We start from the raw sequence: 26341 nt of genomic DNA on the forward strand, positions 1-26341 counted from the left end.
CAAAGGTTATACTGCCATCACTGCCAGATCACAATAACAACTATAATCGCAATAAAGATGTGTTGAAAAAAAATCTACCTGCCTTTTTTGGTATGAACAGAGTTGGAAATAAGTAATATGTTACAAATAATAAATAATAGATGAACCAGCCCAAGGCTTCTAGAAGCTTCATTTACAAAAAAAATCCAGCTTTTAACAATGAGTTTATCTGTCCATTTGAAAAGCACTGTCAATGAACACAGAACATTTTTTCATGGAGGGGCAACTAAAAGAGGCGAGAGGACCAAGGATAGTGTGTCAGTGTAACCCATGTTCAAAAATATTAATGAATAGTGCCAAAGGTGTAATGTACAATTTAATCAGACAAACTAAAAAGAAATAATAATAAATTAAGAAATCTTGAGATACATCCAGGTCAGGTGATTTAACTTCCTGTTTCTACAGGAATGTCTTGGTCACTGAGGTCATTTCCTCTTTTTCACCATTCCATCTGAGAGCCCAGAGAAACACACACTGTTTAAACCATTCCACACAAATAACCTAAATGTGCATAGAACTTTCACCAGTCAGCGGTGAGTTGTTGATTTCTGTTTTGATTTGACTGCTACGGACGTAAATACAGAAGATGACTTACAGATGGATAACTTGGCCAAAGTCCCAAGAACAAAAAATACGATGAAAAACACATGTGTACCATTAGCATCCCAGAAAACACTTCAGATCTGTCCCTGCATTGGAAGAAAATAACAACCTCAAGAGGCCTAAAACAAAACCAAGGGCTCAAAGGGTCCTTGACTCAGGGAAATCAGGGACTTTGCATTGATAGGTATTTCCTGAGAAGCCAATCATGTCAGTCGAATGAAGTTCAGAGACTAGAACCTTACCAAAGTTCGCAGGACATCAGCCACCCTGAAGAAAGTGAGGATCTGAGTGATGATGACCCTGTAGATGATCCAGATTAAATGCCCACACCAGCAGAAGAGAGTGGGGACACTTCTTTTGACTCTATGGATGAGGAGGAGGTTGCCTCAACAAGTTCATCCTCGATACCGTTCTCTAAACCACCCTTGAAAACTCCCTGAAAATGTGGTACATCTTAATCTGAGTACTCTAAGTCACTTGTTTTTTTGTTTGAATGTATTTGCATGAGTGTTTTGTTTTATACATGATCTTATTAGTGCCGACAATAATCAGCTAAATGTCTAACTTAACATGACTATTATTTCATGAATTATTGTGCAAGAATAAGGCTGTAGGAGGAAAGAAAAGAAGGGGGAACCAAAGTGTGGGTGTCAGTTTAGCACGGAACTCAAGGTGAGGGGCACCTCCCTCCTCCCCTCAGATTCAGAGGAAAAGATGGTGGTTCGCGCTCTCATTTAACAACTCCGTCACTGTGTTTTCCCAGGTTGGTACCCGTTAAAAGTATTAAAATTGTGTCCTCCTACAATTTATAGTTGTTGGTGATAACTGTGAGAAGTCTGTTGTTGGATTTTTGTGGTGAAAAACCGGCTTATAGAGCCACGTTTGTAATCGCGAGTGAGCGAAAATGCCGCGAACGGCCATTGTAGTGTGTGTGTGTATGTATGTAACTTGCTGTGCTGGTGTCCCTATTCCCTGGTATGGTTTATTTAATTGTTACTCTCATTTTGTCAAGGTATTCTGACATGTTATGCAAATGTTAATGTTAAAGGAAGAGAGTTAAACCTGACATAGTCAGTCATAGTTTTATGTTTGGTTTGTGTTTGAAAATGCATTTTAAATTGAACAGTTCTCCCTATGTGTATTGTGTTTCATGTTACTGATACAAATGTAATTTAAATATTTAGTTAAAACCAAAGATTATTTATTTATTTATTTATATATATGTATATTAAGTGAATAGAAAGGCAGATTTGTTTAGTTAATACAAATTATATATTTGTCAGGTATTGCTGCACCTAAGAGAAATGTTTATTTTCATAAAGAGATGGTTTATTTATGTGTATGTCTATGTGGAAGCTGTTTAAACCATTAATGTGGGAAATGCAGATATAACTGTAATGATTTATTTAGATTTGAACCAACACATGGACATTGAAACTGAAACTGAATTGCATAAGGGAATGTTTATTGTTTATGAAATATTTAATTTTGAAGTGTGTAATAAAGAGACCGAGATTCAGAGGAAAAGATGGTGGTTCGTGCTCTTATTTAACAACTCCGTAATTGTGTTTTCCCAGGTTGGAGAGAGATCAAAACTCTGTAATGATTTATTTAGATTTGAACCAACAAATGGACATTAAAACTGAATTGCATAAGGGAATGTTTATTGTTTATGAAATATTTAATTTTGAAGTTTGTAATAAAGAGACCAAGATTCAGAGGAAAAGATGGTGGTTTGCGCTCTCATTTAACAACTCCGTAATTGTGTTTTCCCAGATTGGAGAGAGAGCAAAACTCAAAAAAAATAAATATCTTTTGTTGCATCAGTTTCACTAATTTGAAACGTGTAACAAAAACAATTTCTTGTTTACACACCTGAACCATCACCTCCAGATGGAAAGGAAGGCAGAAGAAGATTGTCATGCATGAAGACATTGAGACATTCCAGATCCCAGACTCAAGTTTGAAACTCCCTGATGCTGTAAAGACACCCTTTCAGTATTTTAAAATGCTCCTCACAGATGTGATGATAATGCATATCTCTGAGCAAACCAATCTCTACTCTGCCCAGGAGCTGGGAGATCCAATCAGTACCAGTCCTGAAGAGATAGCCATCGATGACTATTGGGGCATTGAGTCACAGTTCAGTGTGATTTCTGATATAATGCAGAGGAGAAGTTTCAAGCTGTTACGCTGGTACATTCATTTTAATGATAATCAGCAATGCGATGGCAGTCCAGACCGGTTCTACAAAATTTTCCCTCTTTTTGACATGCTTCGTCAGCAGTGTCTTCTGATCTCATCCACTTACCAGCACAGTGTGGATGAGGCCATGGTGGTGTATAAAGGCACAAAGGTTGGCTCTCTCCGCCAGTATATTGCCAACAAGCCAGACAAGTGGGGCTTTAAATTGTTCTGCCGGGCCAGCTTATCTGGCATCATTCATGGCCTTCTGCTCAGGGGGAGTCCACGTTCTTCAGTGTTTCCCTAACTCAGGAGGAGGAACTCCTTCTTGGGGCCAAACTTGCGACAACACTCTGCAAAACCATAACACTGCCAAGACTTTCAGTCGTCTTCTGTGACAACTACTTCACCAGTTTCGACTTGGTCCAGAACCTGCAAGAGAACCTGGGAATCAGGTGCATTGGCACTGTCTGACCAAATCGCATGGGTGGAGCTACCTTAAAGACTGCTACTGAAGGGCTGCTCGCAGTGAAATGGTTTGACAATAAATGTGTGAGCCTTCTTAGCAGTGCCTTTCCTCTGTCAAGCGGTGGAGCAAAGATCGCTGTCCCATGCCCATCACTCATCCCTGCCTACAATCAGCATATGGGAGGCATTGATCTCTCTGACATGCTGGTACACACGTACAAGACCCCAGCGAAATCCAGGCAATGTTTGGATACATCCTTGACCTGTGCATCTCAAATGCCTGGTTTGTCTACAAGCGGGACTGCAGCCTCCTGAAAGAAACACTGCTGCCTTTCAAAAGGTTCCGTCTGGCAGTTGCACACACTTTGGCTCAATTCAACAAGCCAGCATCCAAAGTTGGCCGACCATCATCATCCTCTCCACCACATATGTCATAAAACAAAAAATCCAATACCCCAAGACCCTCCCTCCCACAACCAAATACTGTAGGGCCTAATTTAAAAGTGATTGTCAATATTGTTTTTATCATAAGTGAATAAAAAATGCAAAGAAATAATTTTTCCTTCTTGGTGTGTACTTTAAAGGGTTAAGACCTCTCAAAAAACCCCTGTCAATGCCAACAGCAGATCCGTTGGCATTTATGCTCAAACAACTAAACCCCAACTTCCCAGATAGATTTTGGTTGTCATGTGCGTACTACACTGCTTGAAAATCTGTGGAAAACTACTTGTAAACAGGAGATGAAGTAACATTCATGCACATGTTTACTGCTGGGGTAATTTTTCTGTACCTTTTTATCCAAGGTTAACTACTAAAGTTAAACAGTTGCAGAAATAAGATTATGCCTCATTAGGACCAGGTTTTGGTCTCCATGAGGTCTACTGTTCCTGACAAGGTCAGTGCTTATGGCAGAGAAGGTCGTAAGAGATAACAAACACACAAACATACATATTCAAAAATACTATTTTAGGCCCTGCCCCAACAGCTTCGCATTCTGGCTTAATAAGTAGTGAGCAAGATTAATGATTGCAAGTCGATAAAATGTGCAATGTAGTAATGAACCAGAGCAAAGTCATGAATGTATTTTTAGAAAGCAGCTTCCTCTTGTTGATGTTGTTCTCCTGCTATTCCTCTGCTGTGTCCTCCTCTCTTTATTCTTCCTCTTGTCAGTTACAGGGACAGTTTCATCTAAATGGGATGCACAAAACTGGAGATGTGATTCTAGGTGGACTTTTCCAAATCCATTTCTTCTCTGTTGATCCTGACCTGTCTTTTACCTCGGAGCCAGAGCAGCCGACCTGCTATGGGTGAGTCTGAGGGAAAAAAAGAGGCTGCTGGATATTAAGCCAGTTGTTATGAGGTTTTTTTTTGCTTTTTTAATTCTTCATTACAGTGCAATAATTCCATTATATCTGACCTGTGTAAATTGTTACAGTTTAGGTGTAGGTGTTGATGGCTTACATAATTAATTTCAGTATCTGTAGTTGTGGAACATGTTTTTCACAGGCGCTGTATAATGTATATGAAATAGTTAACACTATGTTATGATGTTAGTTTTGATGTTATAGGATTGAGACAGGCTCAGACCATGGCCTTTGCTATTGATGAGATCAACAGAAACTCCAACCTGCTGCCTAATGTGACTCTGGGATACAGTCTGTATGATAACTGCATCCAACTAGGAATTGGATTTCGTGCAGCACTGTCCTTAGCCAGTGGTCAAGAAGAGCAAGTTACATTAGAGGAGAACTGTGTAGGAACTCCTCCAGTCCTAGGGATTGTGGGTGATTCTTCCTCTAGACGTTCTATTGCCATATCCACAGTCTTAGATTTGTACAGAGTGCCTCTGGTAAGTTAATCTGACTCTCAAGTCAACTATTATATATATAAATATTTTTGGTGAATTTAAATGCACGTTTTAATTAAGTTAAAAACATATAGTATTCAAATCAGCAGGCTATGAGTGTGTTTAGGATACAAGATCTGATGTATTGCAGGTGAGTTATTTTGCCACATGTTCCTGTCTGAGTGATCGACAAAAGTTCCCATCTTTCTTTAGGACGATCCCGAGTGATGCTTTTCAGGTGAGAACACAATATCTTGTGTATCACTGATACATAAAGTTATGTGTCTCATTTACAGAGTTATGTGGTGTCAGATAAACAACACTTAAAGACAGTAATTAAACAAGAGTTTTTGATGAAACTGTTTAGCCTGCACACAAATACCTCTGTTCTGTGTCCACATAGGTGAATGCTATGATTCAGATTCTAAAACACTTTGGTTGGACTTGGGCAGGTCTGCTCATCATTGATGATGATTATGGAGTCCACGCTGCTCGATCCTTTCACTCTGATCTGGGTCCAGCTGGTGGAGGTTGTCTGGCTTACACAGAGATTTTGTCCTGGGGTGACAACCCTGCTGAACTAAGGAGAATAGTGGATGTGATGAGGAAATCTACAGCTCAAGTGGTGATTGTGTTTGCACATCAAAACCACATGATCCAACTAATGGAAGAGGTCAGACCTAAAAGAATTATGTTGCAAAAACCTTTCAGCCTCTAAAGATACGTTAGAGTGGTTAGCACTCATTGAGTTTGCATGTTCTCCCCATGTGTACATGGGTTTTCTCCGGGTTCACAGGCTTCGTCCCGCAGTCCAAAATCATGGAATATAGGGATTAAGTAAATTGGACACCCTAAATTGACCATAGGTGTGAGTGTGACAGTGGATGGTTGTTTGTCTCTATGTGGCCCTGTGATGGATTGGCAAACTGTCCAGGGTGTACCCCGCTTATTACCCTATGTCAAGTAGAGGTTAATGTGGTAGAAAATGAATGGATGAATGTTACACCTCTAAAGTTGCTACAAGGAGGGTTTTAGAGTTAGAGTTTAAGTTGGCCTGTAATAGAGTTTGTTTATCACATTAACTGTGGAATCCACATTTAACTTTACTGGTGTGAAAGTATACATTTATATAGTTGTTATAATGCAATCTACAGGTGGTGAGACAGAATGTGACAGGCCTGCAGTGGATTGCCAGTGAAGCCTGGACATCAGCTGCAGTGCTCCAGACTCCCCACCTTATGCCATATCTGGGTGGAACACTGGGCATCTCCATCCGTCGAGGAGAAATACCAGGACTCAGAGACTTCCTGTTACAAACACGTCCTAACCTACATCACAACAACACAGATGAGAATAGTGTGGTGAGACTTTCCCTCTGATTCGGTATCTGTGACATTAATATTCTGCCATTAATTAAGAAATGTATTTACTCTCAGGTGAATCAGTTTTGGGAACACACATTTCAGTGTAGATTTGCACCACCTCCAGGTTGGGTGGAAGCTGGAGGAGAATTATGCACTGGACAAGAAGTTATAGAGAATGTGGAGAATGAATTGGTGGATGTTTCAAACCTCAGGTCAGAGTATAATGTGTATAAGGCTGTGTATGCTCTGGCATATGCTCTTGATGACATGCTGCAGTGTGAGCCAGGGAGAGGACCTTTCAGCAACAACACTTGTGCTCATTTACAAAGACTGGAGCCATGGCAGGTGTGATATCAGTTTACATTCTTTGTTTCTTTGAACTGAATTAAGTGAAATAGAAGTAATTTCCATCTGTCCTCTTTTTTTTTATTTTCATGGCTCAGCACTGGCAACAGCTGTGGCCAGAGACATTGTTTCAAGTTGTCAGTCAGTCCATATGTCTATCCTATTATTGTGTGATATGTTTGGGGAATCATTTCAAGTTTGGCATGAAAACTCACTTTTACTCGAACTTACATTCATTCTTAGTCAATATGGGAATGTTGGTCAACTGAGGCAAACAACCACTGTGCAGTAATTGTTTTCTTTCTGGTTTTCCTTCTATGTATAATTCTATTATCCAAAGCTTGTGTATTACCTGGACAAGGTCAACTTCACCACATCATTTGGTGATCAAGTGTCATTTGATGAGAGTGGTGATGCCATACCAATATATGACATCATGAACTGGGTGTGGCTCCCTAATGGAAGAACTAAAGTTCAGAGAGTGGGTGAGGTTAAGAGGTCAGCCTTCAAAGGTGAAGAACTCACACTGGATGAAGACAAAATCTTCTGGAACTTTGAATCCAAACAGGTTACTTCCTATTTTCTTTATACTGCTTTGTCCCACTCTGGGCTAAATTCATATTTTGTCCTGGTAAATTTGGAGAGGGTCACTATAATCACTGTGTATCATAGACACCAAACGCTCATGCATCATTTACTGCCCTTGAAGCTCGTGAACTTATGCAGTGTAAAACAGCCAGCTAACATTAAAGTCCTCTCATAAATAGATATTAATATTTCTCCACACAGCCTCCTCAGTCAGTGTGCAGTGAGACCTGTCCTCCAGGTACCCGCATGGCTAGAAAGAAGGGAGAACCCGAGTGTTGTTTTAACTGCGTTCCTTGTTCTGAGGGAAAGATCAGCAATACGACCGGTGAGTGTAAAGTTTTAAACACCACAGTTCAAAGATGTTGTATAAACATGAATCTCATCACTTTCCCTCTTTTCTCAGACTCCATGGAGTGCACCAGTTGTCCAGAAGATTTCTGGTCCAGCCCCCAGCGTGACCACTGTGTTCCTAAGAAAACAGAGTTCCTCTCCTACCATGAGCCTCTGGGTATCTGCTTGACATCTATCTCACTGTTGGGAACTTTTATCTGTGTTGTTGTTCTGGGCATCTTCATCCATCATCATAGCACACCTATAGTTCGTGCCAACAATTCAGAACTCAGTTTTCTTCTCCTGGTGTCACTCAAATTGTGTTTCTTGTGTTCGTTGCTCTTCATTGGACAACCCAGATTATGGACTTGCCAACTAAGACATGCAGCATTTGGCATCAGCTTTGTGCTTTGTGTCTCATGTATCCTGGTGAAAACCATGGTGGTTCTGGCTGTGTTCAGGGCCTCCAAACCAGGAGGTGAGTCCAGTCTCAAGTGGTTTGGTGCTGTGCAGCAGAGAGGGACAGTTCTGGTTCTGACTTCTGTTCAAGCAGCAATCTGCACTGTCTGGCTTGTCTCTGCTTCACCAATGCCTCATAAAAACACCCAGTATCACAATGACAAGATAGTTTATGAGTGTGCAGTTGGGTCCACAGTTGGTTTTGCAGTTTTACTTGGTTATATTGGTTTACTGGCTGTCCTCAGTTGTTTGTTAGCTTTTCTAGCAAGGAATCTTCCAGACAGTTTCAATGAGGCCAAACTCATCACTTTCAGCATGCTGATCTTCTGTGCAGTGTGGGTGGCCTTTGTGCCTTCTTACATCAGCTCACCAGGCAAATATGCAGATGCAGTAGAGGTATTTGCCATTCTGGCCTCCAGTTTTGGCCTCTTGGTGGCACTGTTTGGACCCAAATGCTATATAATCCTGTTGAGACCAGAGAGAAACACAAAGAAAGCCATCATGAGTCGAGGCACAAAGTAACATTGTCAATATAGACAATAAGGATTTGGTCGAGGCACCACAATGTAACATTGGTAACACTGTCTCTCCCTGTCTACCCTCTGTATTTAGGATTGAGTTGTTATTCCCAGATCACAATAGAGGCAATAAAGATTTGTAGATAAAAAAGAATACTTTCAGTATGCCTTTCTTGAACCTTTTTTCTTTCTATTTATTTTTCCATTCAATGTTAATAGACAGAAATTGAAATTATGCATTCAGCACGACATACAAAACACCAGGTAGAATATATCATTAATAATTCAAGGTTCTCTTCACTTAGACTACATAAAAATCAGAGCACGTCTGGTGTGTGCGGACAGCGCATGCGTGAGTTGAACGTCCACCAAGCACAAAAAAACATTCAGACAACAGAAAAAGTAGTCACCGAGGAAACAACGCTATGGATCCGAAAGATGAGAGGCTGGCAGAGGAGGTGAGGGGGTACCCCCACCTGTACAACTACTCCATCCACAAGAGAGAGGAAAACAGAGTTCTTACATTTGGTATAAAGTGTGTTTTGATCGCTCAGGTCCATATAGAAAAAAGAATGAATGTGGTAATACAGACATTTGTGCTGGCTAGACCATAATGGCTCTGTCCATATCATTAGCACGATCATGAAATGCAAATATTGAAAATGCCGACAATGATGAGCACGCAAAGGTAGCTTCCCCCTTCACACTATTTGATTGCATTCTCACCCGACCAGCCTATACTTGTACTTAGCACAATAAAGGCATAACTGTGCATTATAGTGCCTCCTCCACTGGCTTATTCTGACCAGTTTCTAAATAGAAATGTATTTATTTATTGACAGTTTGCACACATAGCTTGATGAACCGATAATTGTACTTTCAACAGCATATTTGCAATTAAAAAAAGTAAATCGTTATCTATTGTTCGCATCTCTCGCACAAAAGTGTGGAATTCTCCGTCGGTGGCTCTACTGACCATATTCTTTTCCTCATGTGTTTCTCTTTTTACAGCAACAGACAAAGCAGCTTTTCTTCGCCATTGTCCTCTTCATCATGTACTGTATCGCTGTTCTGTGGCCTGCCCAGACGTGTACCGCCACCTGATAGTGAAGGGGGATATTACAGGACCCTGATGCGCAAGTATACCAGGGTCTGCACAATGCCATGCGCAATGCGGCACACAATGTGCATGTGGGTGGAACTATACCACAGACTTTGTTGTGCCCTGTTGGGTGATGAGATGGATGCGCCAACTGCAAGTCAATAAAATGGGTGATGTGGTGAAAGGACTGAGCTCAGTAAAGGGATAACCCAGAGCAAAGTCATGAGGGTATTTCTAGACACCAGCCTTCTCTTGCTCATGTTGTTCTCCTGCTTTTCTTCAGCTGTCTCTTCCTCTCTTTATTCCTCATCTTGTCAGTTACAGGGACAGTTTCATCTAAATGGGATGCACAAAACTGGAGATGTGATTCTAGGTGGGATTTTCCAAATCCATTTCTTCTCTGTCGAGCCTGACCTGTCTTTTACCTCAGAGCCAGAGCAGCCGACCTGCTATGGGTGAGTCTGAGGGGGGGAAAAAAGAGGCTGCTGGATATTAAGCCAGTTATTATGTTTGTTATTTTTTAATTCTTCATTACAGTGAAATCATTACATTATATCTGACCTGTGTGAAGTATTACAGTCTAAGTGTGGGTGTTGATGGCTTACATCATTAATTTCAGTATCTGTAGTTATGGAACATCTGTAGCTTTGCACAGGCACTGTATAATGTATATGTAATAGTAAACACTATGTTATGATGTTAGTTTTGATGTTATAGGATTGAGACAGGCTCAGACCATGGCTTTTGCTATTGATGAGATCAACAGAAACTCCAACCTGCTGCCTAATGTGACTCTGGGATACAGTCTGTATGATAACTGCATCCAACTAGGAATTGGATTTCGTGCAGCACTGTCCTTAGTCAGTGGTCAAGAAGAGGAAGTTACATTAGAGGAGAACTGTGTAGGAACTCCTCCAGTCCTAGGGATTGTGGGTGATTCTTCTTCTACACGTTGTATTGCCATATCCACAGTGTTAGGTTTGTACAGAGTGTCTCTGGTAAGTTTAACTGCCTCCCAAATCATTGTTAAAAAATAATTTGTGGTGAATTTAAATGCACTTCTAAATTAAGTTAAAATATTTAGGATTCAAATTAGAAAGGCATAAGAGTAAGCAGACTATGAGTGTTTTTAGGATACAAGATCTTATTTATTGCAGGTGAGTTATTTTGCCACATGTTCCTGCCTGAGTGATCGACAAAAGTTCCCATCTTTCTTTAGGACGATCCCGAGTGATGCTTTTCAGGTGAGAACCAATCTGCAAAATCAAAATGTCATCTATAAGAACACTTCTGAATTTATTTCAGTGAGAAAAATATACAATATCTTCTGTATCACTGGTCATGTTATGTGTCTCATTTACAGAGTTGTGTGGTGTCAGATATACAACACTTAAAGACAGTGATTAAACATGAGTTTTTGATGAACCTGTTTAGCAGAATCTCTAGTGAAAGATGATTCCAGCCTGTGCACTAATCCCTCTGCTCTGTGTCCACATAGGTGAATGCTATGATTCAGATTCTAAAACACTTTGGTTGGACTTGGACAGGTCTGCTCATAAGTGATGATGATTATGGAGTCCACGCTGCCCGATCCTTTCACTCTGATCTGGGTCCAGCTGGTGGAGGTTGTCTGGCTTACACAGAGACTTTGCCTCAGGGTGACGACCCTGCTGAACTAAGGAGAATAGTGGATGTGGTGAGGAAATCTACAGCTCGAGTGGTGATTGTGTTTGCACTTCAAAACCACATGATCCAACTAATGGAAGAGGTCAGTCCTTAATGAATGACGTTGCAAAAACATTTCAGCCTCTAAGAAATACATATGATTAATTATGTTACACCTGTAATTTGTTACAGCTGCTGCAAGGAGGATTTTAGAGTTACCTCTGGCCTGTAATAGTTGTTTGATTATGACATTAACTGTGGAATCCTCCTTTAAATTTTTTATAATGCAATGTACAGGTGGTCAGGCAAAATGTGACTGGCCTGCAGTGGATTGCCAGTGAAGCCTGGACATCAGCTGCTGTGCTCCAGTCTCCTCACCTCATGCCGTACCTGGGTGGAACACTGGGCATCGCTGTCCGTCGAGGAGAAATACCAGGACTAAGAGACTTCCTGTTACAAATACGTCCTGACCTAGATCACAGCAAAACAGATGGAAATAGCATGGTGAGAGTTTCTCTCTGAATTGGTACATGTGAGAATCATTTCCTGGCATTAATTAAGAAATATATCGTCTCTCAGGTGAATCAATTTTGGGAACACACATTTCAGTGTAGATTTGCACCACCTCCAGCAGGTTGGGCGGAAGCTGGAGGACAATTATGCACTGGACAGGAAGTTCTAGGAAACGTGGAGAATGAATTGGTAGATGTTTCAGACCTCAGGTCAGAGTATAATGTGTATAAGGCTGTGTACGCTCTGGCATATGCTCTTGATGACATTCTGCAGTGTGAGCCAGGGAGAGGACCTTTCAGCAACAACACCTGTGCTCATTTACAAAGACTGGAGCCATGGCAGGTGAGATATCAGTTTACACTCAACTCTTCACTTAACTGAACTAAGTGTACGGAGTTAATAGATTAATAAATGAAAGCATCCCACTTTCTCTTTACAACTGGATGAAAATTAGGTCAAGTAGGTATTTAATGGTAACATGATATTACTTAAGCCCAGATTGCCTGCATACTGTCCCTGTCAGCTTGTCCAAGAGGTCCACCAGGATATGTGAGGTGTAAGTTTCATTTGCCCTTTCCCAAAGTGATCCACAAGAACCCTTCACATTTAAACATGACCACACCTCCGCTTTGAGTTGAAATGTGAAATATATGAGCAGAACTGTGGACTTAGAAGGCCATATGAGAACATCCTGGAAAGGAAATGCTTTATTGAACATTTTAAAAACATAATACTGTGGCAAACTTGAGGTGCAGAGGGCAATAACAAGTAGAGGAAATTAGTTTGAAGTACCTTTTATTTTGACACTCACAGCATTAAGCCAGACACTACACTGAATGAAAACCCAAAGGTTCATTAACTGTCTGAACTCATGTTGCAATACATGCTAACACAAAAGTAGCAGTGTTTTATTTTCATGCTTCAATACTGGCAACAGCTGTGGCAAGAGGCATTGTTTTCAAGTTGGCAGTCAGTCCATATGTCTATCCTATTATTGTATATCTTTGGGGAATTGTTTCAATTTAGCACAAAAACTCACTTTTACTCAAACTTACATTCATTGTAAGTCAATATGGGCATATTTTATGAGAAAACTGCTGGTCAACTGAGGCAAACAACCACTGGGCAGTAATTCTAGTTTTCTCTCTGGTTTTCCTTCTATGTCTAATTATGATATCAAAGCTTGTGTATTATTTGGAGAAAGTCAACTTCACGACAACATTTGGTGATCAAGTGTCATTTGATGAGAATGGTGATGCCTTACCAATATATGACATCATGAACTGGGAGTGGCTCCCTGATGGAAGAACTAAAGTTCAGAGAGTGGGTGAGGTTAAGAGGTCAGCCTTCAAAGGTGAAGAACTCACACTGGATGAAGACAAAATCTTCTGGAACTTTCTGTCCAAACAGGTTACTTCCTACTTTTTTTAAGACTAGTCTGCCCCACTCTGGGCTAAATTTATACTTTCAAACGTCATTAGTAGACAGCCATCGATCACAGAAAACTACAACAACCTAGGTGACGGACACATTTTCTGTCACTATGCATACGTCATCCTGATCATTCGTCTAATTGGTTGTAGGTCTATCGAATTGTGTACAGAGGCGTTTTTATTTGTGTCATCTCTTGAAATTAAGAAGGTGATTGCATGTTTTCCAGACCCATGACTCAATCTCAAATGAGACTGAGATGTGGTCTGGTGCTAGCCAGGCTAAAGAGGATAATAACCATGAATTGCTTGTTTGAAGTCATGCAAAGAGGTTTGTTGGGACCCACACCCATGCAACCCATCATCCAAAGAATACAAGGACATATAAATGTGGTAAGCTTCTAGCAAGACATTACTGCTACTGAAATGAGATGTGAGCTCAAGTACACAAGTGTTGAACACTAGGTTGTCACAACCTCTAATTTTACAACTAATGGTACTGTGGGCAGGTACATGCAAACATATGATTAGTGACTATCTGTGGACAACAAGTGTGGATATCAAGTATGGAAAAGTATGGAGGGGCCCTCATAGGATAGGATAAGAGATATTTTTCTCCACACAGCCTCCTCGGTCAGTGTGCAGTGAGAGTTGTCCTCCAGGTACCCGCATGGCCAGAAAGAAGGGGGAACCTGAGTGTTGTTTTGACTGTGTCCCTTGTTCTGAGGGAAAGATCAGCAATACAACTGGTAAGTGTAAAGTTTTAAACACCACAGTTCAGAGATGTTATGTGAACATGTATCTCATCAGTTTCTCTCTTTTCTCAGACTCCATGGAATGCATCAGTTGTCCAGAAGATTTCTCGTCCAGCCCCCAGCGTGACCACTGTGTTCCTAAGAAAACAGAGTTCCTCTCCTACCATGAGCCTCTGGGTATCTGCTTGACATCTATCTCACTGTTGGGCACATTTATCTGTGTTGCTGTTCTGGGGATCTTCATCCATCATCACAGCACACCTATAGTTCGTGCCAATAATTCAGAACTCAGTTTTCTTCTCTTGGTGTCACTCAAATTGTGTTTCTTGTGTTCGTTGCTCTTCATTGGACGACCCAAATTATGGACTTGCCAACTAAGACATGCAGCATTTGGCATCAGTTTTGTGCTTTGTGTCTCATGTATCCTGGTGAAAACCATGGTGGTTCTGGCTGTGTTCAGGGCCTCCAAACCAGGAGGTGAGTCCAGTCTGAAGTGGTTTGGTGCTGTGCAGCAGAGAGGGACAGTTCTGATTCTGACTTTTGTTCAAGCAGCAATCTGCACTGCCTGGCTTGTCTCTGCTTCACCAGTGCCTCATAAAAACACCCAGTATCAAAGTGACAAGATAGTTTATGAATGTGTAGTTGGGTCCACAGTTGGTTTTGCAGTTTTACTTGGTTATATTGGTTTACTGGCTGTCCTCAGTTGTTTGTTAGCTTTTCTAGCAAGGAATCTTCCAGACAGTTTCAATGAGGCCAAACTCATCACTTTCAGCATGCTGATCTTCTGTGCGGTGTGGGTGGCCTTTGTCCCTGCTTACATCAGCTCACCAGGCAAATATGCAGATGCAGTGGAGGTATTTGCCATCTTGGCCTCCAGTTTTGGCCTCTTGGTGGCACTGTTTGGACCCAAATGTTACATAATCCTGTTAAGACCAGAGAGAAACACAAAGAAAGCCATCATGGGTAGAGGCACCACAAATTAAAACCGTGAACACTGTCTGTCTGATCGTCTGTATTTTTGAAGTGAGTCATAATTAACAGATCACAATACAGGCAATAATGATGGGTTTATGAAAATACATCTGATATTCTATAATCTATCCTAGGCTAGTACGTTTAGAAGCATGGCTCCGGACCATAGAGGCTAAGTCGATAGCTGTAGCGACTAGCCATCTACTGTAGCCAGTCCCGCACTGGCTATAAATCCCCTCCTTTACTTCAATCAGCTCATTTTTATTTACAAATAAAAAACATAAAACTATTTAGTATAAACACAAAATTGTCCAAGTTTTGAATGAAAAGGAGCAGTAAGAAGAATAATCTTATTTACTCTGCCCCTTTATTCCAATTAAGCAATATACGTAGTATATAAAACAAAATTACAATAATTCAGTTTTTTGCTGTTCACGGCAAGAAGAATCGTCCTAAATAGAAGACACCAGTTCACCATGACAGTTCGCCAGTCCATCGCAGGGCAACATATAGAGACCATTCAACAACCATTCACTCTCACACCTATGGTCAATTTAGAATGACCAATTCACCTAATCCCCATATTGCATGTTTTTGGACTATGGGAGGAAGCCGGAGAACCTGGAGAAAACCCACCCATACACGGGGAGAACATGCAAACTTTATGCAGAAAGGCTTTTGTTCCAACTAGGGCCCGAACCCGGGTCTTCATTCTTCAAAGGCAAGAGTGTTAACCACTACACCAACTGTGTGGCCCATAAGCATAAATATGGTCGGTAAATGTCGGTGTGTGCTTAGGTAAAGACAATGTCATCCTCTGCAATTTTCTCTGGGTCCCAACCTAATGTATCCACTGACGACATGTATAGCCGCATGTTATCATTTAGCTGCTGGTTGTTGGTTTCCAGAAAACAATGTTTCCTTTGTAGATAACTGGAATCACTTCTGGGAAAAAGCTGGTCTTATGAGGAGAGACATCCAGAGTTGAGACCAGGAAACAGAGATCCAGTCCTACATGTTCCTCTGTGCTTTTTCTGCAGCAGTCACCCCCCCCCCCCCCTCCTCCCCCAACCACCCACATTATTTATAGTCAGAGAATAAATATAATAGAAATGACAAATACAAACCTAATAAAAATCAATACCACCACTAAAAGTGAAATTCAAAATACTTCAATAAAATGAGAACTATTAAATATCAGGTCACTCTCCTCAAAGTCACTCTTAGTCACTCAACAGTTTAATTGCAGATAATCAGATTGATCTATTCAGAATGACTGAAACACGGTTTTAATTAATCCACTCCCCCAACTCATATTAATCCACATATTCCACAAAGCACAGACCAAGGAGGAGGGGTTGCAACAATTTCTCATGCCAATTTATAAATTAAATCAAAACTACTGTACAGTGTCATTATATGTGGGGATATCTATCCTAATTTAACTCCCGCTGAAATTGATGATGTATAGTGCCGCAACTTCATTACTTAGTTAGATCTAATTAGATTAGATTAGAGTAGATTATGTTGCCCCTCTGAAAAGGAAGGTAGTGAGTCAGAGAAGGTTAGCCCCTTGATATATGCACAACATATGCTTTAAAACAAACAATACATGCGTTAAAAAGGAGGTGAGACGACCAATGATGGAGTTTCTGGAGTCAATGTTGAGTTAAGTTTTATTGGAAATACTGAGACAATGCCAAACATGAACAAGTAGATGTTCACAGTTGGGCATCCTCTGACATTCTACCAGAGTTATGGTATTTAAAGGGTTTTGGAGGCCTTTCTCTGCTGATACCTAGAGCTGACCTTCGGAAGGACTGCATAGTTGAGTTATCAGTCCTCTGCCCCAGTTAGGTTAGGCTCAACGGAAATATAAAGAGGCACATTCTGTAGACAAATGATGGGTGCCAGTGTTACACTAAGGCCTTTGTTATTAGCGAGTTGCAGCTGGCACCGCCCTGAGTTATTTTGGTTTCTGCTTAGGAATGTGAGCTGCTAATTTCAAGAAGGCCAAATAATACATTTTTTCTCATACAATACTAACTGCTGACATTATGGGAATGCCAATTTAAACAGGTGGGTCTTGTTCAGTGATTTAAAGGTCTGTAATGAGTGAGCGTTCCCAATGTGTTATGGAAGGGAGTTCCCTGAGTGTAAGAAACCCTGTGTGAAACCTCGGCCCCCCAAGTATCGCGCTTGGTTCTGGTGAAGGGGGTCAGGAGGTTGGAGTCAGCAGATCGGAGAGGAGAAGTTTGCACTGGATATGATATTGGACAGGGAGCCAGTGGAGCTGCTGGAGGATGGGCATAATGTAGTCTCTGGAGCGTGTGTGGGTAAGTAATAGGGTAGCTGAATTTTGAAGTACAGCAGTTTGAAGAATTTGAGTTGTCGGAGAGGAAGGATGCAGCAGTGATGAGCAGTCTGAAATACCTCCTCCCTGACCTTCTGAGTGGGGATTGGCCAAGAATATCCAGTTGGTTTGGTCTCATTAAGTACAATGTTGACCATGCTTTTGTGGCAGGTTTCGGTGAAACAGAGCAGATCCAGTTTTTGTCAGTTATGAATTTGTTTAATATGTGGCTTTTGTTGTTGAGAGACCTGGTGTTGAATGCTACCATAGTCTACTCAGGAGCAGGCTTTGTTTGGTCGCAGTAGAGAAACCAAGCCATGGCAGGCGATGACCAGGCTAGGGTACAGTCCAGAAATGAAGCAGCACCAGGAGCCACAAGTACCAGGTAAGAAACCAGTAAAACGATACAGTTTAACAGACTTTGTCAGACGGAGTTTGCACCTTGGGTTCATGATCGCCTTCATTGTCGGCTATTTAGAGCTTGATGTGGAACTCTGTGGTAAGGTGATGCTCCACTGTGGGATCGTTGTTGTTAAGGACCACCTGGCATTGAGTCTTATGCCCCGGGGATCCTAGGGATGAATGTGATCCGCCAATACTACCGCAAACTGTTCAGTGCATACGGTCCTTCTCTTTTTAATTCTCCTTTCGTTTCACAGGCACCTGGTTCGGTCGTTGCAGCCTTACAGAGGTGTCACCAGTCCTCCACTCAAGGTTCTGGGGGCCCTAAAAAAGCAGGCTGTGCACAGTCCTGGTGGAAGCTGGTTTCTAGCACCTGCTCCCAGCAGTTTTCCGGTCAGAGTGTGTTATTTGAGCCCTCTGAATCAGGGCTACCAGCTGGGCTGTTAGCCTCTCCTCTTAGCCTCTAGCTTTTACCCACAGGGCATCAGGCTGGTGATCAGCTCGCTCATCAAGACCCTCGTCCCCCTCACATCCCTGAACTGATTCACACATCATATCATTGCAGTAGCTTATGGAGACACCTTCCCTTTGCCTTGCATTGAGGCGAGCTTGGATGCACTTTTTGGGGCCCGCTCGATCTGGCCAGTGGCTACAATCAGGTTCCGGTGTTGGAGAAGGACCGGCCCAAAACTGCCTTCTGTACACCGTTCATCCTTTTTGAGTTCAATCGCATGCCTTTTGGTTTGTGTAATGCCCCAAATACCTTCCTGCGGTTTTGCAGAGGATGTTTAGCAATCAGCAGGGTCAGTCCTTACTACTCTATCTGGACAACATTGTTGTCTACTCCTCCTCTGTTGAGCAACATCTTCAGTGGCTGGAGATGGTGCTTGACCGGCTCCAAAAGCAGGGCCTTCGAGAAGTTTGCCTTTTTCCAACTATTTGGCTATTTGGGGCATTTCGAATCAGGGAGTTGTCATGGACCCCAAGAAGATTGAGGCTGTGGCTAACTGGCAGCACCCCACTCACGTTTCTGAGTTGCGTTCCTTTCTGGGTTTCGCCAGCTACTACCGGGGTTTTGTAAGTGGCTTTGCCAAGCTGGCAGGTCCTCTGCATCAGCTGGTGGCTGAGTTAGCAGGCAGAAGGTCAAAGAAAGGGCCAGGCTTGGCTCTGGGTGATGCATGGACACCTCAGTGTGAGGAGAGCTTTGAGGGTTTGAAATCAAGGTCCAGTGCTAACCTACCTTGACTTTTCACGGAGATTGCCGCCAGCCACAGTGGCCTAGGGGCTGTCCTCTCACAGGAGACAGACAGCGGTGTGAGACCAGTGGCCTACGCCAGCATAGGTCTTCGGCCCACTGAGCGCAATATGTCCAACTACAGCTCTATGTGGGCCATAACATAGAAGTTCTGAGAGTATCTGTTGAGGCATAAGTGTATCGTCTTTACTGACAATAACCCATTGAGCTATCTCAAGTGTGCCAAACTGGGAGCCACTGAGCACAGGTGGGCTGCCCAATTTCCACTTTTGATTTTGATATTAAGTATCGTTCAGGCTGTAGCAACAAAAATGTGGATGCACTGTCGCGGCAGTATACACCCGGTTCCCACCAACTTTCAAACTCCTTGCCGGGTACTTTGGTCCCCAGCAGCCTCCAGCAGCAGCTCTTTTGGCATCAGCCACCCAGTCAGTGGTCTTAGTTCTCCCCCTTCAGTCTGCTGCTGACCTTCGTTCGTAGGGTTTTCCGTTCAGATGGGGGTGAAGAGTCTCTACAGCTCATCTTGCCTGCCACCCTTAAGCAGGAAACTTTTCGTCACCTTCATCAAGAACATGGCCACCAGGGCATAGAGTGGACCACAGAGTTAGTCCAGCAACGTTGCTATTGGCCAGGAATGTCTTTGAACATAAAGCAGGGGGTCTTGGGGTGCCAGTGCTGCCAAGTCGCTAAGGACTCTGGGCACGGGTCACATAGCTTTATGGGCCACTTGCTTGCTTGCCGACCTAATGAGATGTTGGCCATTGATTTCACGTTGTTGGAGCCCTCTCAGAATGGGTACGAGAACGTCCTGGTCAGGGTGGACATGTTCAGTAAATTTACAATGGCCATCCCCACTCGGGATCAAGGGCCTCCATCATGGCTCAGGTCTTGATCTCTGAATGGTTTTACAAGTTTGGTGTCCCAAGCCGCCTGCACTCAGACCAAGGAGTTTTGCGAGTTTGCTGATTCATCAGCTCTGCCTTTTGTACGGTGTTGTTAAATCCCATACCACCCCGTACCATCCGGCGGGTAATGGTCAGTGCGAGTGGTTTAATCGAACTCTGCATAACCTTCTTCGAACCATTCCGGTCTCCCGGAAACGGGATTGGGCTCGGTGCTCTATTGTCATAACAACAATACATGGTAAGGTCAAGACCTTCAAATTATTACAGAGAAACCCAACAGTTCACACAATGAACAAACAGTTGGTGTCTCAAAGATGTGCAGCATCTGCCTCGACCAATTAGAGTGAAAGGAAAAATAGGGTATGTGATGAAAGCTTTACAATTAGGGATCATAGCTACTCCCAAGGGAATCAAAAAAGTGAACTGCTCCTTTTCAAGAACTCATACGTAGTACCTAATGGCAGCTCAGAATAAAACAGGCAAACCTGTAAAAAACTGACCAGTTCATGTGTTTAAGGTCTCCCAGACAGCCAAAAGCAAAAACTGCAAACTGTGGACTGTAAGAATGTCTTTTATAACATCTGTCCTACTAAAAAAACATGGTGATGAGGCCTGTTGCTGTACAGGCCTCTGATTCCTTAGTAATGGATCAGCCCTTAACACTATCGGTACCTCATGCTGTAGCAGTTCTCCCCTTACAACTCAAAAGTGCATACAAGTCACCAGTAACACACCTCTCATGCACGACAGTGCTCTTATCACACCAAACTGACATTTTACTTAGCTAACTAAGCTCAAACTACATTACTTTAAGAGTCTAAGTCGAACTTTGAACTTTTATTGTTGCAGTGCTGTCTGTGAGCTCTGCTAGTTTATTAGATGTTCTATCACTCTTGTCTTTCTTCTCCTCTTTGTTGAACTGTGTTGTATTACTGTTTCAGCCACACCACGTCATTCTGCTCTCTGATTGCCTGCCGTGACAAAATTCATCACAGACCTCTATCGTATTTCCAGAAATGAGATCAGGTTGTGTAATATGTTGCAGAGAAAAATATAGATCTCTGCAGACCTTGTTTTTTAATTTTTCACATTTAGTGAACACAAGCTGATTAGGTGCAATTAGCCATGACTTGCAAAACTTGAATTAGAATTAGAAATAGTAATTTTTGCATGCACACCAATTAGTGATAGTGTGCAGGGATTATGATGCATAAAATTGTGTGGTGCTGAGTCACAATTGGTGCTTTCCACCGAGCGCTGCTTTGGACTTCAACATCTCTATACATGCCTGCGGATCTCTTTATACTGAAACAAGGGTCTGTGTCAGTGTTCCATGCATGAATATTCGTACATATTTGTGTATGTCCTTGTATTCTTTGAGATATGATTTGTACATTTGTGAGTAAAGATAAACTTATGAAGATAAACCTCATATCATCTCCAGCAAGATTCCATGGTTACATTTACAAGTAGCATGTTATGCCCTGCCCCTACAGTTTCTGTCTGCCCAGGTAGGCGGTGTGCAAGACTAAACAATATTGTCATAAGTCAATAAAATTGGTGATGTGGTGATGGAACTGAACTCAGAAAAAGGATGAACCAGGTGGAAGTCATGAGGGTACATTTAGACACCAGCTACCTCATGCTTGTGTTGTCCTCCTGCTTTTCCTCCACTGTGTCTTCTTTTTATTCCTCCTCCTGTCAGTCACAGGGTCAGTTTCATTTAAATGGAATACACAAAACTGGAGATGTCATCCTAGGTGGAATTTTTCAAATCCACTTCTTTGCTGCCTATCCTGACCTGTCCTTTACCTCAGAGCCACATCAGCCGACCTGCTATGGGTGAGTCTGAGAGGGTAACAGAAAGATGAAGGTGTTGGAAATGTAACAATTTAGCATGGTTTTTTGTTCTGATTTTCTCATTATTAATGTGTAATAATTATCAAATATTTTGGATGTGTTAGTCACACTCTGGGTGCTGATATTTTTTATTATTTAATCATAACAAAATCAGCATCCAAAGTGTAACTGTAATGTGATTGTAATGGATCGCAAAATGCGACTGTAATGACTTAACGATTTAAAATACATTTCACAGCTACAGATAGTAGCTGTGAAATTGCAGTATCTGTAGCTTTGAAACGTGTAGCTTTGCTCAATTACAGTATAATACATTTTAAATTGTAAACAGTTATTTTTATGTCAGTTTTGATTATTTAGGATTCAGACAGGCTCAGTCCATGGCCTTTGCTATTGATGAGATCAACAGAAACTCCAACCTGCTGCCTAATGTGACTCTGGGATACAGTCTGTATGATAACTGCCTCGAAATAGGAATTGGTACAGCACTGACCTTAGTCAGTGGTCAAGAAGAGCAAGTTACATTAGAGGAGAGCTGTGTAGGAACTCCTCCAGTCCTAGGGATTGTGGGAGATTCTTCCTCTACTCGTACTATTGCCATATCCACAGTCATAGGTTTGTACAGAGTGCCTTTGGTAAGTTTTTATGTCATTCATTCATGGTTGTTTAAAATAAATTCCATTTGATTTTAATGCAATATTTTTTTAAAGTTGGTAAATATGAGGAATTCAATACAGGAAAGTTGCGAGATTCAGCAGACTACAACCATTTTTGTTTTCGTGGATACATGAACAGATTTTCTTTGCAGGTGAGTTATTTTGCCACATGTTCCTGCCTGAGTGATCGACGAAAGTTCCCATCTTTCTTTAGGACGATCCCGAATGATGCTTTTCAGGTGAAAATCTATCTGTAGAAAAGTTGTGTATCTCTGTACCTCATGTTACATAATTTAATTTGAGAACCAATCTGCAGAATGCAATACATAATCTATAAGAACACTCCTGAATTTATTTCAGTGAGAGATGTGCATTATATTGTGTATCACTGGTCAAGTTATATGTTTTATGAGTTTTGTGGTGTCAGATATTCAACACTTAGAACATGAGTCTTTGATGAACCTGTTTAGCAGGATTTCAGCCTGTGCACTAATCCCTCTGCTCTGTGTCCACATAGGTGAATGCTATGATTCAGATTCTAAAACACTTTGGTTGGACTTGGGCAGGTCTGATCATCAGTGATGATGATTATGGAGTCCATGCTGCCCGATCCTTTCACTCTGATCTGGGTCCAGCTGGTGGAGGTTGTCTGGCTTACACAGAGACTTTGCCCTGGGGTGACGACCCTGCTGAACTAAGGAGAATAGTGGATGTGATGAGGAAATCTACAGCTCGAGTGGTGATTGTGTTTTCAAACAAGAGTCGTATGATTAACCTCATGAAAGAGGTCAGTCCTTTAAGAGATATGTTGTAAAAACCCTTGTAGCCTTTGAAGAACAGATTTTGTTACTAATATCTTAATTGTAATTTAAATTGCTGCAAAGACTGTTTTAAAGTAATTTGATTGACCTGGACAAATTCAAATGTGCCTGTAATAATGTGTAAAACACTTTTTTTGTGTATGACATCAACTGTGGAAACTACATTTTACTTTACTGGTACGAATTTATATACTCGTTTTAATGCAATGTACAGGTGGTGAGGCAGAATGTGACAGGTCTGCAGTGGATGGGAAGTGAAGCTTGGACATCAGTTGAAGTGCTCCAGACTACTCAACTTATGCCGTACCTGGGTGGAACACTGGGCATCTCCATCCGTCGAGGAGAAATACCAGGACTCATGGACTTCCTGTTACAAATACATCCTGACCTACATCACAACAACACCGATGGAAACAGCATGGTGATAGTTTCCCTCTGACTTGGTATTTGTGAGAATAATATACTGGCATTAATTCCTAAATGAATTGCATTGCAGGTGAATCAGTTTTGGGAACATACATTTCAGTGTAGATTTGCACCACCTCCAGCAGGTTGGGTGGAAGCTGGAGGAGAATTATGCACTGGACAGGAAGTTATAGAGAATGTGGAGAATGAATTGGTGGATGTTTCAGACCTCAGGCCAGAGTATAATGTGTATAAGGCTGTGTATGCTCTGGCATATGCTCTTGATGACATGCTGCAGTGTGAGCCAGGGAGAGGACCTTTCAGCAACAACACCTGTGCTCATTTACAAGGACTGGAGCCATGGCAGGTGAGATATCAGATTACACCCAACTCTTAATTTCATTTCATCCTTGTTCTCAGTTCATCCTTATGTAAATCGGACTTTGGGGAATATTTTCATTTTTGGTTCTAATGTTTACTTTTACTCACCATGCAAATGTTATTAGAGAAATTGCAAATGTGCTGGTCTAATGACAACACAACCACTGGACATAAGTTGAAGTTTTCTTTTTGATTTTTCTTTCTATGTCTAATTATGATATCAAAGCTTGTGTATTATTTGGAGAAAGTCAACTTCACCACATCATTTGGTGATGAAGTGTCATTTGATGAGAATGGTGATGCCTTACCAATATATGACATCATGAACTGGGAGTGGCTCCCTGATGGAAGAACTAAAGTTCAGAGAGTGGGTGAGGTTAAGAGGTCAGCCTTCAAAGGTGAAGAACTCACACTGGATGAAGACAAAATCTTCTGGAACTTTGAGTCCAAACAGGTACTTTGCTATGGTCAGTCTGATGTAGTTGTTGTGACCCACCCATGTCTATGATGGTTCAGATAAACCCTAAATGAACACATGCATAAATCCTACATGTTGTGATAAAATGCTCATGCATTACATGCACAACACTTTCCATTACAGTGTATGGAGTTTAATATCCTGACAGCCTGATACATACAAAAGGGCGTAGGCTTCTAGCAAGAAATGGCTGCTACTGAGTGTGTTGAACACAAGACTGTCACAGACCCTCATTTTATAATGAATGGCACTGTGGACATGTATGCAAGCAAACATGAATAGTGACTCTCTGCAGATAAAGAATATGGAAAAGTATGAAGGTATCTTTGAATATAATAGCAGCTGCTGATTTTTCTCCACACAGCCTCCTCTGTCAGTGTGCAGTGAGAGCTGTCCTCCAGGTACCCGCATGGCCAGAAAGAAGGGGGAACCTGAATGTTGTTTTGACTGTATCCCTTGTTCTGAGGGAGAGATCAGCAATACAACTGGTGTGTGTCAACTTTTTAACACCACAGTTCAGAGATGTTGTATAAACATGAATCTCATCACTTTTCCTCTTTTCTCAGACTCCATGGAGTGCACCAGTTGTCCAGAAGATTTCTGGTCCAGCCTCCAGCGTGACCACTGTGTTCTTAAGAAAACAGAGTTCCTCTCCTACCATGAGCCTCTGGGTATCTGCTTGACAACCACCTCAGTGTTGGGCACATTTATCTGTATTGTTGTTCTGGGCATTTTCATCCATCATCACAGCACACCTATAGTTCGTGCCAACAATTCAGAACTCAGTTTTCTTCTCCTGGTGTCACTCAAATTGTGCTTCCTGTGTTCGTTGCTCTTCATTGGACGACCCAGATTATGGACTTGCCAACTAAGACATGCAGCATTTGGCATCAGCTTTGTGCTTTGTGTCTCATGTATCCTGGTGAAAACCATGGTGGTTCTGGCTGTGTTCAGGGCCTCCAAACCAGGAGGTGAATCCAGTCTCAAGTGGTTTGGTGCTGTGCAGCAGAGAGGGACAGTTCTGTTTCTAACTTCTATTCAAGCAGCAATCTGCACTGTCTGGCTTGTTGCTGCTTCACCAATGCCTCATAAAAACACCCAGTATCACAGTGACAAGATAGTTTATGAGTGTGCAGTTGGGTCCACAGTTGGTTTTGCAGTTTTACTTGGTTATATTGGTTTACTGGCTGTCCTCAGTTTTTTGTTTGCGTTTCTAGCGAAAAATCTTCCAGACAGTTTCAATGAGGCCAAACTCATCACTTTCAGCATGCTGATCTTCTGTGCAGTGTGGGTGGCCTTTATCCCTGCTTACATCAGCTCACCAGGCAAATATGCAGATGCAGTGGAGGTATTCGCCATCCTGGCCTCCAGTTTTGGCCTCTTGGTGGCACTGTTTGGACCCAAATGTTACATAATCCTGTTGAGACCAGAGAGAAACACAAAGAAAGCCATCATGAGTCGAGGCACAAAGTAACATTGTCAATATAGACAATAAGGATTTGTAGATTTAAAAAGCATGCCCTTTTCAAACCCATTTTTTTTTCTTTTGCTTTCACCGTATATGAACAGAGTTGGACATTATGAGATTAAAAGCAATAAATAAACTTGGTTCATTGACAACATTATTTCTAAAACCTGCTTAAG

At 41.8% G+C, this 26341-nt stretch overlaps 4 protein-coding genes across 4 annotated transcripts; all 4 read left to right on the forward strand.

Annotated features, from left to right (window-relative positions):
• The first annotated feature begins 1343 nt into the window (after positions 1 to 1343).
• On the forward strand, positions 1344 to 9740 carry LOC131456172 (extracellular calcium-sensing receptor-like). Its single transcript, XM_058624233.1, has 10 exons — positions 1344 to 2219; positions 4465 to 4601; positions 4849 to 5143; positions 5292 to 5378; positions 5544 to 5813; positions 6295 to 6501; positions 6577 to 6849; positions 7190 to 7417; positions 7639 to 7762; positions 7841 to 9740. Exons 1-10 carry the CDS (start codon positions 2040 to 2042, stop codon positions 8746 to 8748), a joined length of 2709 nt encoding a protein of 902 aa, XP_058480216.1. The 5' UTR covers positions 1344 to 2039; the 3' UTR covers positions 8749 to 9740.
• Positions 9741 to 9887: 147 nt separating this feature from the next.
• Positions 9888 to 16211, forward strand: LOC131456173 (extracellular calcium-sensing receptor-like). Its single transcript, XM_058624234.1, has 9 exons — positions 9888 to 10301; positions 10550 to 10844; positions 11004 to 11090; positions 11345 to 11614; positions 11809 to 12015; positions 12091 to 12366; positions 13207 to 13434; positions 14080 to 14203; positions 14282 to 16211. Exons 1-9 carry the CDS (start codon positions 10069 to 10071, stop codon positions 15190 to 15192), a joined length of 2631 nt encoding a protein of 876 aa, XP_058480217.1. The 5' UTR covers positions 9888 to 10068; the 3' UTR covers positions 15193 to 16211.
• A 5860-nt stretch (positions 16212 to 22071) lies between these two features.
• On the forward strand, positions 22072 to 24375 carry LOC131456169 (extracellular calcium-sensing receptor-like). The gene is made up of 4 exons (XM_058624231.1): positions 22072 to 22851; positions 23130 to 23399; positions 23648 to 23854; positions 23930 to 24375. The coding sequence occupies exons 1-4, from the start codon at positions 22648 to 22650 to the stop codon at positions 24233 to 24235; spliced, it is 987 nt and encodes a 328-aa protein (XP_058480214.1). The 5' UTR covers positions 22072 to 22647; the 3' UTR covers positions 24236 to 24375.
• A 197-nt stretch (positions 24376 to 24572) lies between these two features.
• Positions 24573 to 26341, forward strand: LOC131456170 (extracellular calcium-sensing receptor-like). The gene is made up of 2 exons (XM_058624232.1): positions 24573 to 25185; positions 25264 to 26341. The coding sequence occupies exons 1-2, from the start codon at positions 25107 to 25109 to the stop codon at positions 26169 to 26171; spliced, it is 987 nt and encodes a 328-aa protein (XP_058480215.1). The 5' UTR covers positions 24573 to 25106; the 3' UTR covers positions 26172 to 26341.

The sequence above is a fragment of the Solea solea genome, chromosome 3, assembly GCF_958295425.1.
Source record: "Solea solea chromosome 3, fSolSol10.1, whole genome shotgun sequence".
NCBI lineage: Eukaryota > Metazoa > Chordata > Actinopteri > Pleuronectiformes > Soleidae > Solea > Solea solea.

Bases quoted from the DNA above. Each gene is read 5' to 3' on its own strand.
- LOC131456172 (XM_058624233.1), top strand. From the start codon at position 2,040: ATGATTTATTTAGATTTGAACCAACACATGGACATTGAAACTGAAACT. The intron at 5,144-5,291 runs GTAAGTTAATCT...GATGTATTGCAG, and splicing joins ATTTGTACAGAGTGCCTCTG to GTGAGTTATTTTGCCACATG. The intron at 7,763-7,840 runs GTGAGTGTAAAG...CTCTTTTCTCAG, and splicing joins AAAGATCAGCAATACGACCG to ACTCCATGGAGTGCACCAGT.
- LOC131456173 (XM_058624234.1), top strand. From the start codon at position 10,069: ATGAGGGTATTTCTAGACACCAGCCTTCTCTTGCTCATGTTGTTCTCC. The intron at 10,302-10,549 runs GTGAGTCTGAGG...TTATGATGTTAG, and splicing joins GAGCAGCCGACCTGCTATGG to TTTTGATGTTATAGGATTGA. The intron at 12,367-13,206 runs GTGAGATATCAG...ATGATATCAAAG, and splicing joins AAAGACTGGAGCCATGGCAG to CTTGTGTATTATTTGGAGAA.
- LOC131456169 (XM_058624231.1), top strand. From the start codon at position 22,648: ATGCAATATTTTTTTAAAGTTGGTAAATATGAGGAATTCAATACAGGA. The intron at 22,852-23,129 runs GTGAAAATCTAT...GTGTCCACATAG, and splicing joins TCCCGAATGATGCTTTTCAG to GTGAATGCTATGATTCAGAT. The intron at 23,400-23,647 runs GTCAGTCCTTTA...TGCAATGTACAG, and splicing joins TGATTAACCTCATGAAAGAG to GTGGTGAGGCAGAATGTGAC.
- LOC131456170 (XM_058624232.1), top strand. From the start codon at position 25,107: ATGGCCAGAAAGAAGGGGGAACCTGAATGTTGTTTTGACTGTATCCCT. The intron at 25,186-25,263 runs GTGTGTGTCAAC...CTCTTTTCTCAG, and splicing joins AGAGATCAGCAATACAACTG to ACTCCATGGAGTGCACCAGT.